At 35.5% G+C, this 13,756-nt stretch overlaps 1 protein-coding gene across 1 annotated transcript in view; it reads right to left on the bottom strand.

Moving 5' to 3' along the window:
• Window positions 1-6,796: 6,796 nt before the first annotated feature.
• LOC119244527 (cation channel sperm-associated auxiliary subunit epsilon-like) overlaps window positions 6,797-13,756 on the bottom strand; it is a 69,686-nt gene continuing 62,726 nt past the window's right edge. The window contains exons 10-11 of the mRNA XM_037510309.2: window positions 8,946-8,999; window positions 6,797-7,120 (exon numbers count right to left, since the gene is read on the bottom strand). Of these exons, the coding sequence (XP_037366206.2) occupies window positions 6,967-7,120; window positions 8,946-8,999 (208 nt within the window). The 3' untranslated portion in view covers window positions 6,797-6,966. The remainder of the gene's footprint in view (window positions 7,121-8,945; window positions 9,000-13,756) is intronic.

The following is a 13,756-nucleotide window of genomic DNA, read 5'->3' as shown; positions in this document are numbered from 1 at the left end:
ATTTTTTTATTCAGGTAAAATTGATTTACAACGATGTATATGATTCAGAGATACAGGATCACACCTCTTCCCACCCACCACCAATCACCCACAGACCTTTGGGCCCCCTCCACACCTGTTTTCCACCTTCTCTTTCCCTAGTAGCCTCATTTCTACAGCCAAACTTCTAGCGTTTCTTATGGGTTTGGTTCTTTCTCACCCATCATTTCTCTATTCCACATGTAAGTGGTACCATCCAGTACTTGTCTTTCTCCTTTTGACCTATTTTGTTTAGCATCATCCACTCCACTTCCACTTATCCATGTTGTCATTAATGGCAGAAGTTCATCTTTTTAAAAGTGACTGAGTTTTATTGTGCATATATATCACATCTTCCTAACTGACACATCTGTACTTGAATAGTTAGGTTGGTTACATAACTTGGCTATTGTCAATAGTGTATACATCCTTTCAAATTAGTGTTTCTGCATTCTTTGGCTAAATGCATAGGAAAGGAATTGCTGTATCATATGGCAGATCTATCTTTAATATTTTGATATATTTAATATAAATATTAATTTATATTTATTAACTATAATTAATGTATATTTATTAAATATAAATATAATTTAATATTATGATTTAATATTTATACTATTATATAATATAATTATAATAATATAATGTTTAATATTATAATTTAATATTAATTTATATTAAATATAAATATAATTTAGTATAAATATTAATTATTTTAATATTTAATTTAAAACTCCATACTATTTTCCATGAGGACTGGGTCAGTCTGTATTCCCATCCACAGTGTACAATGCATTCTTTTTCTCCATATTCTTTTTTTTTTTTTTTTAAGATTTATTTATTTATTTTTTATACAAGCATTGGGTACAGTCAGAAGTGCAGGAGGGTGAGAGCATTCACCAGAGCCAGAACAGGGAGCAGAGCAGGCAGAAGGACCGAAGTACACTGCTGAGGGGAGCAGCGGGCGGCAGGAGAGGTCTGCGCGCCATGCGGGACCTTCCTCCGGTGGCCGGGGAGCAGCCGGGGATCGAACCGGCGCTGCAGAGGCTGCGGGCAGCTTCGCAACCCAGCGCTCAACCGCTGCGCCACCTGGGAGGCCCGCTTTTCTCCATATTCTTGTTGATTTAATGTACCATTTCCACAGGTATGAGGTAATATCACATTGTAGTTTTTATTTCCATTTCCCTGATGATAAATTGACAATGAGAATTTTTGATAAGGCTGTTGGCCATCTGAATATCTTCTTTAGAGAATGTCTATTTAGTTCTGCCCTTTTTTGATTGGGTTATTTGTTTTCTTTTTGTCGAGCTGTTTGAGTTCCTTATAGATCTTGAATATCAGCCCCTTGTCAAATGTATTATGTGCAAATATTTTCTCTCCTTAAGTAGGGTGCCTTTCATTATAATGATAGCTGCTTTCCCTCTGCAGAAACCTTTTATTTGATGTTTATATTATCTTTTTTTCTACTTGCCATTGGAGAGTGTTCCATAAAGACATCGTTGAAGCCAATGTCATGGAATGTTTTGCCTGTTTTCTTTTATGAATTTTATGGTTTCAGGTTTACATTCAAGCCTTTAATTCATTTTGAGGTAATTTTTGTATATGGTATGAGATAGTGATCTAGCTTCATTCTCTTGCATATGGCTACTCAGTTTTCCAAATAAATTTTGTTGGAGATTTCCCTTTCTCCAACATATGCTATGTCTCCTTTGTCATAGATAATCTTTCCATATAAGTGTGAATTTATTTCTGGGGTCTCAATTCTATTTTGTTGTTCTGTGTGTCTATTTTTAATTTAAATGCCACACTGTTTTGATTACTATTGCTTTGTAGAATAGTCTGAAGTGTGAATGTGTAATGCCATCATCCTTTTTTTGGGGGGGAGTCAGAATTGCTATGGCTATTTAGGGTCTTTTGTGGTTCCATGTGAATTTCAGCAGTGCATAATTATTTTTTTTGAAGAATGTCATTGAAATTTTGGGATTGCATTGAATATGTGTATTGCTTTGGATAAAGGAGCCATTTTAATGTTAATTTTTCTTATCTATGATTAGGGAATATTTTTCCATTGTTGTGTATCTTCTACCTCTCTTAACAATGTCTTATCGTCTTATCGTTTTTCTTGTATAAGTTCTTCAAATCCTTTTAAATTCTCTCCTAGGTATTTTACTCATAATGTGATTCTAAATGTGATTGTTTTCTTGATTCCTTTCTCTCCTGGATTGTCTGCATATAGGAATGCAATGGAAATTTGTAAATTGACTTTGTTATCTCATGCTTTACTGTACTAGATTTTTATTTCAATTAGTTTTTTAGTGGAGCCTTTAGGGTTTTTAGTATATATTATTATGTCTTATGAAATAGTGATAGTTTTACTTCTTCTTTCCAAATTTGTATTCCTTTTGTATCTCTCTTGCCTAATTCCTCTAGCTAGTACTTCTAGTACTATGTTGGATAGTAGTGTGAAAGTTGATATTATTGTCTTGTATCAGACCTTACAGGGAAAGTTTTCAGTCTTTCATCAAGTACGATATTAACTGTGGGTTTGTCATATATGATTTTTATTATATTAAGTTCCTCCCATTTCCATGCTTTGAGTTTTTAATCATAAATAGATGTTGAATATTGTGAAAGAATTTCTATGCATCTATTAATATGATCATATGATTTTTATTTTTATTTTTGTTGATATAGTGAATTGCATCAAATCAATTTTTTGGTTGTTTACCATCCTTGAATTACTGAAATAAATACCACTTGTTCATGGTCCTTTTAATGCATTATTGAATTTGGCTTGCTGACATTTTGTTGAGGATTTTTGCGTCTATGTTAATCAGGGATATTTGTCTCTAGTTTTCTTTTTTGTGATGTCTTTGTCTGCTTTTGGTAGCAGTAATGTTAGCCTTCTAAGTTGTGTTTGGGAGCTTGCCTTTTAAACTTAAAAATTTGGGAAAGTTTGATGATAAGTAGTAGTTCATCTTTGAAAGTTTGGTAAAACTCACCAGTGATATCATCTCATCTTGACATTTTTTTTTTTAGACTTTTGATTACTGTGTCAATTTCCTTGCTTGTAACTGGTCTGTTCAGGATTTCTTCCTGATTAAGTCTCAGAAGCTTGTATGTTTCTATGAATTTGTGCATTTCTTCTAGGTTATTCAACTGAATGTTATACAGATTTTCATAGTACTCTCTTATGATCCTCTGTATTTCTGAGATATCTGTAGGAACTTTTTTTTCATTTATGATTTTATTTATGAGAGTTTTCTCCATTTTTATCTTTGTGAGCCTAGCTAGTGGTTTATCTAATTTGTTATTTTTTTCAAAGAACCAGCTTTTGATTTTAATGATCATTTGGACTGTCCTTTTTATTTCTGTTTCATTTATTCTGCTCTAGTTTTTAATTGTTGCTTTCCTTATAACATTTTCTGTTTGTTTATTCTTCTTTTTCTAGTTCCTTAAGTGAGAGGTGTGATTATTTTTTTTAAATATTTTATTTTATATGATTCTTATATCATTTTTCATTTTTGCACAATGTATGCATTTTCATTTTGGTTATATTCCCCATACAATTGCATCCCCCCTTATTTTGACCCTAGTGCTTCCTCTACCCCCTCTCCCCCTCCCCGTAGTATGTCTTGAAATAAGTCAGAAAGAAAAAGAAAAAATACCAGATGGTCTCACTCATAGCAGGAATTTAGAAAACCTAAATAAGGGACCAGAAAAAAGACTAAGCAACTATAAAATGAGGGGTGTGATAGTTCTTTCTTGTTTCTTAATGTGGGCTCCATTGCTATATATGTTCTGCTTAGTACAGTTTCTGCATGTCCCCTAGGTTCTGGTAGCATGTGTTTTCATTTGTTTGTTTTGAGATATTTTTTAATTTCCTCCTTGATGTTCTTATTAATCCAGTGGTCAGTAGTGTGTTGTTTTGTCTCCCCATACTAAAGGGATTTCCCTTTGTGATTGCTTTCTGGTTTGATACTTTCATGATCAGAGAAGATACCTGATATGATTTTAGTCTTCATGAATTTATTGCCACTTGTTTTGTGACCAAACATGTGGTCTACTGTGGAATAGCTCCATGTGCAGTTAAGAAGAATGTTCATTCAGCTTTTTGGTGTAGTACCCTATAAATATTAAGCCTATGTGATCTAATTTCTCATTTATGATTATTGTTTTCTTGTTTATTTTCCATCTGGTTGATCTGTCTGTTGAGGAAAGTGAAGGTGTTGATTTTTCCTAATACTATTGTGTTGTTGTCAATGTCTGTTTTCATATTTGATAAAAGTTGTCTTGTATATATATATGTACAAGTTGATGTCTTCCTGATGTATTGATCCCTTAACCATTTTATCAATCTTTGTCTCTTGTAACCTTTTTAGCTGGAAATCTATTTTATCTAAGTATGGTTGCCACTGTTTTTTATGGGGGCAGGGGTTCTGTTTACTTGTAGGATTGTTTTCCAACCATTTACTTTGATCCAGTTTATTTGGAGCACAGATAGATTTCTTGGAAAGAGAAAAAAATTGGGTTTTGTTTCCTGATCAAACCAGTTACTCTGTGCTTTTTGACTGGTGATTTTAGTCCACTTACATATAGGGTGACTATTGATACATGAGGATTTGCTACTGCCATTTTGTCTTTAATTTTCTGGTTATATTTCCTTGTTCAGATTTTTGTGGATTTTCTTCTCTTTGAATTAGATAGGAGAGCTCTTTTCAACTTTTTGGGAATGAGTGCTCTTGTGTTGGCAAACTGCCAACTTCTGCTTGTCAGGAAAGCCTTTATTGCACATATCTGAAAGAGAGTCTTTCCGGATAGAACATTAAGTATTTTGAAAACATCATTCCATTCTCTCCGTGTCTATTGGGTTTCCTCAGAAAAGTCTGATGTAAGTATGGAGTCCCTTAATAGATTACTTGCCTCTTTTCCCTAGCCACTGAATATTCTTTGTTTTGAACTCTTGGTAGTTTCACTACTATGGATCTTGGTGTAGTTCTTGTTGCGTTTAAGTAACCAGGTATTCTTTCAGTTTCAAGGACTTACATATTTAGCTCATTCCTTTTATTTCTTTGAATACACCCTGTTCCTTTCTCTCTTTCTTTCCATTCTTGCATACCCATTACCCTCTATTGTCTTTCCTAATGGAGTCAGATAATCATCGAAGTGTTTCTTCATTTTTTCCTTTTGTATTTCTCCTTCCATGTGGTCCTTTGTGCATCATTATCTTCAAGATCATTGATACAATTCTCCACTGGTCCATCCTACTTCCACAATGTTCTGCGGAATTTTAAATAATTTCCTCTGTTGTTCTTGTTACATTGTGCAACTCCCCATTTTCCTGTTTAAATCTTCAGTTGGGCCTCCCCAGTGGTGCAGCGGTTGAGTGCTGGGCTGCGAAGCTGCCTGCAGCCTCTGCAGCACCGGTTAGATACCTGGCCATAGGTTAGGGTCCCACATGGCGTGCAGACCTCTCTTGAAATCATCTACCAGATGATTTCTTTCATGTAGAATTTAAAGAAACAAAACAAAGTAACAGACAAAGCTAAACCAAAACTAAAACCCTGGAAATTTGACTACAGAACTGAGGCTATGTAGAGGGAGGGGGAAGTTTTGGAACAAAGGTGAGGGGGTCCAATGGACTATAGTGGAGGATTATGAGTGCTTTGATAATGGGTGTGGTGTGGTAACATACATCTGAAGTGCTTTGAAATTATTCTACTAAATCATACAGAATGTTGTAAACCAACATTACATATAAATATTTAAGAAAAGTTAACAAGCATAAAAATCTTTAAGAAAAAAATAAAAGTAAGAAAAAAGATTTTAAAGTGTATTTCATGTATGCCATACACATCACATTAAAATAAATTCTATTAAATTTGTCACAATGAAAAGATTATTTTTATTGTTTCTATTGCTGTTATGTAATTATTGTGGTGAAACAATACTTATTTTTAAATATCTGTCTCATGGAGCCATCAAATTATCTTATTCTAGTCGTTCTTGATAGTGATCTTGGTTTTTAGGCATATCATTTTATTATTGAAAGATGATTTTACCTCCTTTCTTTCAGTATTTATGATGACTGTTTTGCAATGTCAGAACTTCTCGGTCTTGTTCCTGATCAAGAAATTCTTTTTGTGTTGCTGTGATCATCTCTATGATCATTCCTCATGATTATGCTATGGATATTATTCTTGTTTAGCATCCTCTACTGTTAAAAAGCCAATTTCTTCAAAAAATGTCTTTCTCTCTGTCTCTGTCTCTCTCTGTTTCTCTCTGTCTCTCTCTCTCTTTCTCTCACACACACAAACACAGGTTCTACTTCTCTGGTTGAATTCTGTTAGAAATATTAGTTATTTAGAAGGCTGTGATGACATTAGATAAATCAAGAAGCTTATTTTGGGAATCCAAATCAAATTTTAAAACATGAAGCATCCGCATTTTTTCATTAAAATAAGAATTTCACATATGACTCAACCATTAGAAAAACTTCTGATATATGTTCAAGACATTATTTAAAATTGACACATTGTTTGTATACATTTATTTAAAAAACTTTCATATGAAAATTTTTGTGCAAAATAATACTTGACACATTATAATTATACATTTTCCAAAAATTTATTTTCATTTTTAGGAAAGATTTTATCAACCATATTTTTGGTAAGAATTTTATTTAAAAATTCATATAAGAGTATAAAGAGTAGCTCAAGACAAATGTAAATACATTAAGGATTAATTTTATAACATACAATATAAGTGAAAATAAAAATATTTCTACTTGGAGAAAACATAGGAACAATTTTTTGAGGGGACTTTTTTAGATATTGAATAATATGATAATATTTAGTATTCTATTTAGTATTTCTTGGTCATAAAACACTCTCAAAATAAATATATCATCACACATCTTCTGCATACATATATCCATAATAAATTTTCTTAATTATCTTTTCGTTTTCCTTGATGTGTGTCAGTTGGTTCATAAACGTATTTTTTATAAATCTTCATATAATGAAAGTAGCTCAAAACTAGAATACTGAATACTATGAGCATCAGAAGAAAGAGTATAGCACCAACCACGTAGCCACTTGGTCTAAAATAAGAAAGGAAAAACACCTCATTGTTCACTTTGGTTATTACTTTGTCAAACAATATTTGAGTCACTAAGTCATGCCACTGACAGGAGAACAGAGATCATTAAGACATTTTATCTACTCTCAAGATTCTTACCTCTTAGTTTTTGAGGCTGATCGGGTAGGAAAATAAACACTGTGGGTCAAAATAGTAAGGGAAAGAAGTATACAGTTCTAGGGGAACAAGGTATTATAAAGGCTTTTCAGTGGAGGTGAATTCTGAGCTTAGTATAGGTGGAATTAGCTAGATGTGTGTAGGGTTAGGAGGGTATCAGTTAGTTTGACCAAAAGAAAAAAAAAAAAAGCCTGAGAGTAGAGGAAGAGACTAAGGTGAGGACAAGGTTTTAGGCTAAGAGAGATGCATGGGCAAGAGCATGGAGACATGAGGACACCTTAAGTTCACTCCCAAACATTCTGGAACTAAAACTAGTTCAGTGTGACCAGAGGCCAGGAAGGAGGTGGAGTGGTTTGTGATGAGGAATTTTAGGTGGTTAGAGATGAAAAAGACAGCTTTTATCAAGCAACAGAGTACAGAGTATAGACTAGAATGTAGAGGGAGTTTCAGAAATATGGTATAGAATTATCATTTTAGAAGGATGTTATGATTGTAGTGTGGAGAATGAATGAATGGGAAGCAGAGAATGGAGGCAGAAAAAAACAGTTATGAAGTTTTTAAAAAAATGAGTATGATGAGGGTCTTAAGTTAGTAGCTAAAGAAATACAGAAATGTTTGGTAGATCTAAGATATATTCAGAAGTTAGATTAGATTGATTTTGTGATTGTTAAGATGTGAGATTTGAGAAATGTGAAGGAATCAAGGACATCTCCCATGTTTCAGAATTCAGGAATGTGAAGATGGTGTCATTAGTCACAGATAGGAAATTTCCTTTGAGGAAGAGATTGTCACAGAAGGTTTATCTGTATTTCCCAGTTACTTAGAAACAATGTAAGATTTGTCTCATTTATAGGTTATTTGCATCCATTAATCTTCCATTGGCACCAAAAATAGGATCTAGGGTGTAAAGTAACTTAATTATTTGTCTTCCATGTTTGTTTTACACTATACAAAAAACAAGAAATATCAGACCCAGGACAAAGAAGCAAAGTCACCGTGGCCCCAACTTTTGTACTGTTTTTTTTACTCTGCTCTCCAAAGAACAGTCACCAAGTCGAGAGAGAGACTTGTTTTCCTGGATGCATTAAAGCAATGGCTGGTGGTAGGGGGCTGACCTGGAGATTGGGTCCCAGCCACCAACTCTCCCCCTGTTCCCATACTAAGAGTGTCTACCTCTGTCCCTTGGGTGGAATTGAAAGACACATTTGATGGGAAGACAGAGGCAATAAGGGGAATGAATAAAAGGGGCCTGATTTGCAGTAACAGTGCTCTGGAATTTCTTCCTGCCATATCCCTGATAGAACAGACACATGCAATTTTTAGAACATCACATATAGGGCAGCATATTAAGGTTCCAGGAAAATAGCAAGTTTCTATCATGTAGGAAAAGAGATTTCATAGCTACCCCTTTATCTAAATAAAAGATTTATAAATGCCTCTGACTTGGAAATGCACATTTCATCCAAGATTTTTTTTCTTTTTAGAATTCATTTCTGTTATACTCCATACAATAATAATTTGCATAATAAGATATATTCTGGGGACTCTGAAGATTGGCTGCACAGACTCTACTTTTGGGAGACAAAGGGAGAGCTGTTTTTCCTTTTTAGCTACCATCCTTGTCTTTGAAAACTTCCTCCATTAGAGCCTGATGAGGCGTTGGTCATTACCTGGGAATCACGCCCGGGGTCTCTATCGCAAATGTAGCCGTTAGGTTACAGAAACTGCAAATTAGAAAAATAAGATTATAGATGAAATTAAGTACCATCTATTTAAAACTTCTATATAATCTTAGTTAAAATGTTATTATCTTGACAGCTGCTAGAATAGGCACATTTACATAATGGTGATAATATTTCCCTGTATGTAATTTAGGCTACCTCAAGATTCCTTATAACTTGTCAGTGGAACCTCACTGTCTTCCTAACAGCTTATATTATTGAGGTAACACTGGTTTACAACACAGTATCTAACTTAGAGGCATAGATATTGTCATTTAACAGTGGTTCCCAGGCACAGGAAATAAAGATGTTACTATTAATCAACAATAATGTGGACAAAAATAATAAATGGTTAATACTTATTGAGCATTAATACTTTGTGAAAATATTGAGAATTTACTGTGTACCAAGTGTGTAACATGCATTATCTTGGTTAATCCTCAGAGCAACCCTTCTTTTTAGATGAGGAATCTGAGGCTCAGATAGGTTAAGCTACTTGAGCAAAAGTTGGAGTAGAGAGCTGCAATTTGAATTCAGATTTTTCTGACCCCAGAGTCTGTGATGTCAGCTGACTCCTACAGCAAGCTGAGAGTTAGCGACTTGATATATGGAACTATATTATCATTTCTAAAGTTGCTGGTATCCTCATAATTTAGAATATTGCTTGGAATGATAGAGGATATAACTCAATATCAGTGACATGATTCTACCCACTTGTCATGTGGGAGAATAAAGAAGAAAGGAACTTACTTTTATTGACAGTTATGTGCCCAGCAAAGTTAGAGATTTTTTTACCCAAAATTACTTCATTTAACCATCAGAATGCTATAACATAGGTATTATTGACCCACTTCACAAATAAGACTCAAAGAGACCGAATGATTTGCTCAAGATTGTGTAGCTACTAGTGGCAAAAGTAGGATTCCAGGGCTTCCCCGGTGGTGCAGCGGTTGAGCGCTGGGTTGCGAAGCTGCCCGCGGCCTCTGTGACGTCGGTTCGATCCCCGGCTGCTCCCCGGCCACCAGAGGAGGGTCCCACATGGCGCGCAGACCTCTCCTGCTGCCTGCTGCTCCCCTCAGCAGTGTACTTCGGTCCTTCTGCCTGTTCTGCTCCCTGCTCTGGCTCTGGTGAATTCTCTCACCCTCCGACGCTTCTGACTGTACCCAGTGCATGTATAAACAAACAAACGAACAAATAAATAAATAAAAATACATGCCTCTTTAAAAAAAAAAAAAAGTAGGATTCCAACCAAAGTAGATTCCCTACCATCATACCAATTTGTGGAATTTACATGTAAACACAAGCCACAAGTGACAACACAAGGCACTGTGTTGTAAATTCTGAATGGTGGAGACACAGGAATTTTCACAGCAAAGCAGTTACAGGGATCTACTAACTTTGGAAAGTTTGCATTTCTCCTCTTTTGGTTTTATGAAAGACCTGTATTAATCCCTCTTTTCACTAAATGAAAGAAATCCAATGAGAATTTTTGCTTTTACAACAAAAAGTGAAAGTAAAAGTAGAGATCAGCATCTGTTCTGCAGCAACCCTTCGGAGGCAGCACATTCCGAGAACCGTGAGAGCAGAGACCACCCAGCTCTTTCCCTGAACCTACCTTTATATTGGTGCATATTTATCATGTTATTCTTGATTTTTACTGTGTTAGTGATATTTTAGACTTTATTATGTACTATTTGGTATGTTTTGGTAGGATATTTTTTGGTAACCATGTCTTTCCTTTATGCCATTTCCATTTAAAATTTTTATTAAGCATAGTCTGTTTTCAGATAGCAGGGGAAACTTGTATCATTGACCAAGGCTAATCGAAAACTCACATGGTAGGCCCTAATATTCCTGGAGTTTATTTTTATTTATTTTTTTGAAGATTTATTTACTTATTTATATAAGCACTGGGTACAGTCAGAAGCGTGGGAGGGTGAGAGAATTCACCCAGCCAGAGCGAGGAGCAGAGCAGGCAGAAGGACCGAAGTGCATTGCTGAAGGGAGCAGCAGGCAGCAGGAGAGGTCTGCGCGCCATGTGGGACCCTCCTCTGGTGGCCGGGGAGCAGCCGGGGATTGAACCGGCGCTGCAGAGGCCGCGGGCACCTTCGCAACCCAGCGCTCAACCGCTGCGCCACCGGGGAGGCCCCTATTCCTGGAGTTTAAATAAACAGAGAAGAAGGGTTAGAGTTTACCAGGCCTGGTTACTTCAGGCATAAGAATGTATGAGCATCTTCTTAATCCAGTCATCTATTTTTGGGCATTTGGGGACCAGGAAAAAACCTAATTATAATAAAGTAAAAATCGAAATCAACAGGCAACTATAAACCAGAGGCACACTACAAGTGGGGAGAAGGGAGTAGGATCAAAACAAGGGGGCTGGGAATTGTATGGGGACTATAACCAAGATGAAAATGCATGCATGTGCAAAAAAAATTAAATTTAAAAAATGAAAAATGATGTAAAATGTATAAAATAAAAAAAATAAATAAACATTCCTTCGAATGGGAAAAAAAAGAATGTATGAGCAAAGGTAATGACGTGTCTTGGTACACACAGAGGAAAGCAGTAGGAGGTTGTGTTTGTGTCTGCTGCATGGGGGCTTAATGGAAGGCTTAAGAATTTAGATTTTATCCTCTTTGCATCAGGGAGTCATTATTGCTTTTCAATTTACTATAACAGTAGTTTGTACTCCTATGTTCGCTGAAGCGCTGTTAACAATAGGCAAGATATGGAAACAGCCTAAAGCCCCAAAAGAGATGAATGGATTACGAAGATTTGGTACTTATATATAATGGACTTTGCAGCAATCAGAAAAGATAAATTCGTGCCATTTGCAGCAACATGGATGGAGTTGGAGGAGGTGATGCTAAGGGAAAAAAGTCAGAGGAGAAAGATAAATACTGGGTGGTGTCACTAATAAATGGAATATAAAGAAACCAAACTAACAACCAGAGAATGACAAACCGGAAAGCTAACCCTTGAAAACAGACTATGAAACTGAAGCACCCAAAGTGGAAGATTGATGGTGCACTGTGGGTGATTTGGTGGCAGGTACCCTACATTGGAGAGAATCCTACTGTTATCACAATGAAAAGAATAAAATATTATTTTTAAAATGTATTTGGAGGCTTTTAAGTATGGTGTTCTTCTCTTGTCAATTGTATTGAGTTAGTTGATAGTACAATTTTAAGTGTTTTATATCCTTATGTATTTTCTGTCTTCTCTGAGAAATGTTGACGTCTCTGTTTGTAATTACAGGTAGGTCTAGTTTTCCTTTTAGTTCTATCAGTTTTTATGTATTTTGATGCTTTGTTAAGGGGCACACACATTTAAGATTATTTTGTCATCTTTATCCCTTCCTTGTTCTGAATTCTACTTTATCTGATATTAGTACAGTCACTCTTTTAACTTCATGTTAGCATGGTATATCTTTTTTCTAACTTTTACTTTTAACCTGTCTGTGTCTTTATATTTATTTATTTATTTATTTATTTTATAGAGGCATGTTTTATTTATTTATTTGTTTGTTTGTTTTGTTTATACATGCACTGGGTACAGTCAGAAGCGCGGGAGGGTGAGAGAATTCACCAGAGCCAGAGCGGGGAGCAGAGCAGGCAGAAGGACCAAAGTACAATGCTGAGGGGAGCAGCGGGCGGCAGGAGAGGTCTGCGTGCCATGTGGGACCCTCCTCCTGGTGGCCGGGGAGCAGCCGGGGATCGAACCGGCGCCTCCGAGGCCGCAGGCAGCTTCACAACCCAGCGCTCAACCGCTGCGCCACCGGGGAGGCCCTGTGTCTTTATATTTAATATGGATTATGGTATGTATAATACTTCATTCTTGATTTTTTCATCCAATCTGACAATCTCTGTTTTTTTGATTGGGGGGTATTCAGTACATAGGTATTTAATGTAATTGCTGGTATATTTGAAGTTATATCGGCAATCTTGCTATTTGTTTTCTTTTTGTCATTCATTTCTCCCTCTTTCTGTACTTTTTGTATTATTAAAGCCTTTTTAATGATTTCATTTTATCTCCTCTATTGGTTTTTTATGGTAATGATTCTTTTTCTGATCTGATGTGCATGTAACATACATCATTAGTTTATAACATTTTACTGGCAAATATTATATCCCTTTATATATAAGACTTATGACACTATTAATTACTCTCTCCTATTCTTTGCATTATTTTATTTTTAAATATGTTGCAAACTTCATAGTAATTTATTACTATTTTGCTTTACATAGTCAATTATATTTTAGAGTAATTACAAATAAGAAAATAAAAATATTTCTTTTAAAAATCATTTCTAGAGCTCTTCCTATCTATGTATAGATCAAGTTTTTGTTTTGATATTATATTCCCCTATGTGAGGAATTTTCTTTAACATTTCTCATGATACAGACCTGCTAGCAATACAAGTCTCTTTTTGTATAGGTTTGAAAATTTTCATAATAAAAATTGTTTAAAATTCTGTACTTTTATTTGGCTGCAAATAAAAGACAATGTTATAATCTCCCCCTAACTTCCTGCTTTGGTAGCCATTGAAAATAGTCTCAGGCACCTTTCCTCAACACACCCTCCCCCATCTATATACTAACATATGCATATGTTTAAAATGCAAATTAAGGGCCTCCCCTGGTGGTGCAGTGGTTGACCACTGGGAAGCAAAGCTGCCTGCAGCCTCTGGAGCACCGGTTCCACATGGCTTGCAGACCTCTCCTGCCACCCACTGCTCCCCTCAGCAGTGTACTTCA

The sequence above is a fragment of the Talpa occidentalis genome, unplaced genomic scaffold (assembly GCF_014898055.3).
Source record: "Talpa occidentalis isolate TD23 unplaced genomic scaffold, MPIMG_talOcc4v2.1 talOcc4.14, whole genome shotgun sequence".
Classification (NCBI taxonomy): Eukaryota; Metazoa; Chordata; class Mammalia; order Eulipotyphla; family Talpidae; genus Talpa; species Talpa occidentalis.
The sequence above is the reverse complement of the archived record's forward strand: the minus strand, read 5'-3'. Positions and strand labels throughout refer to the sequence as shown.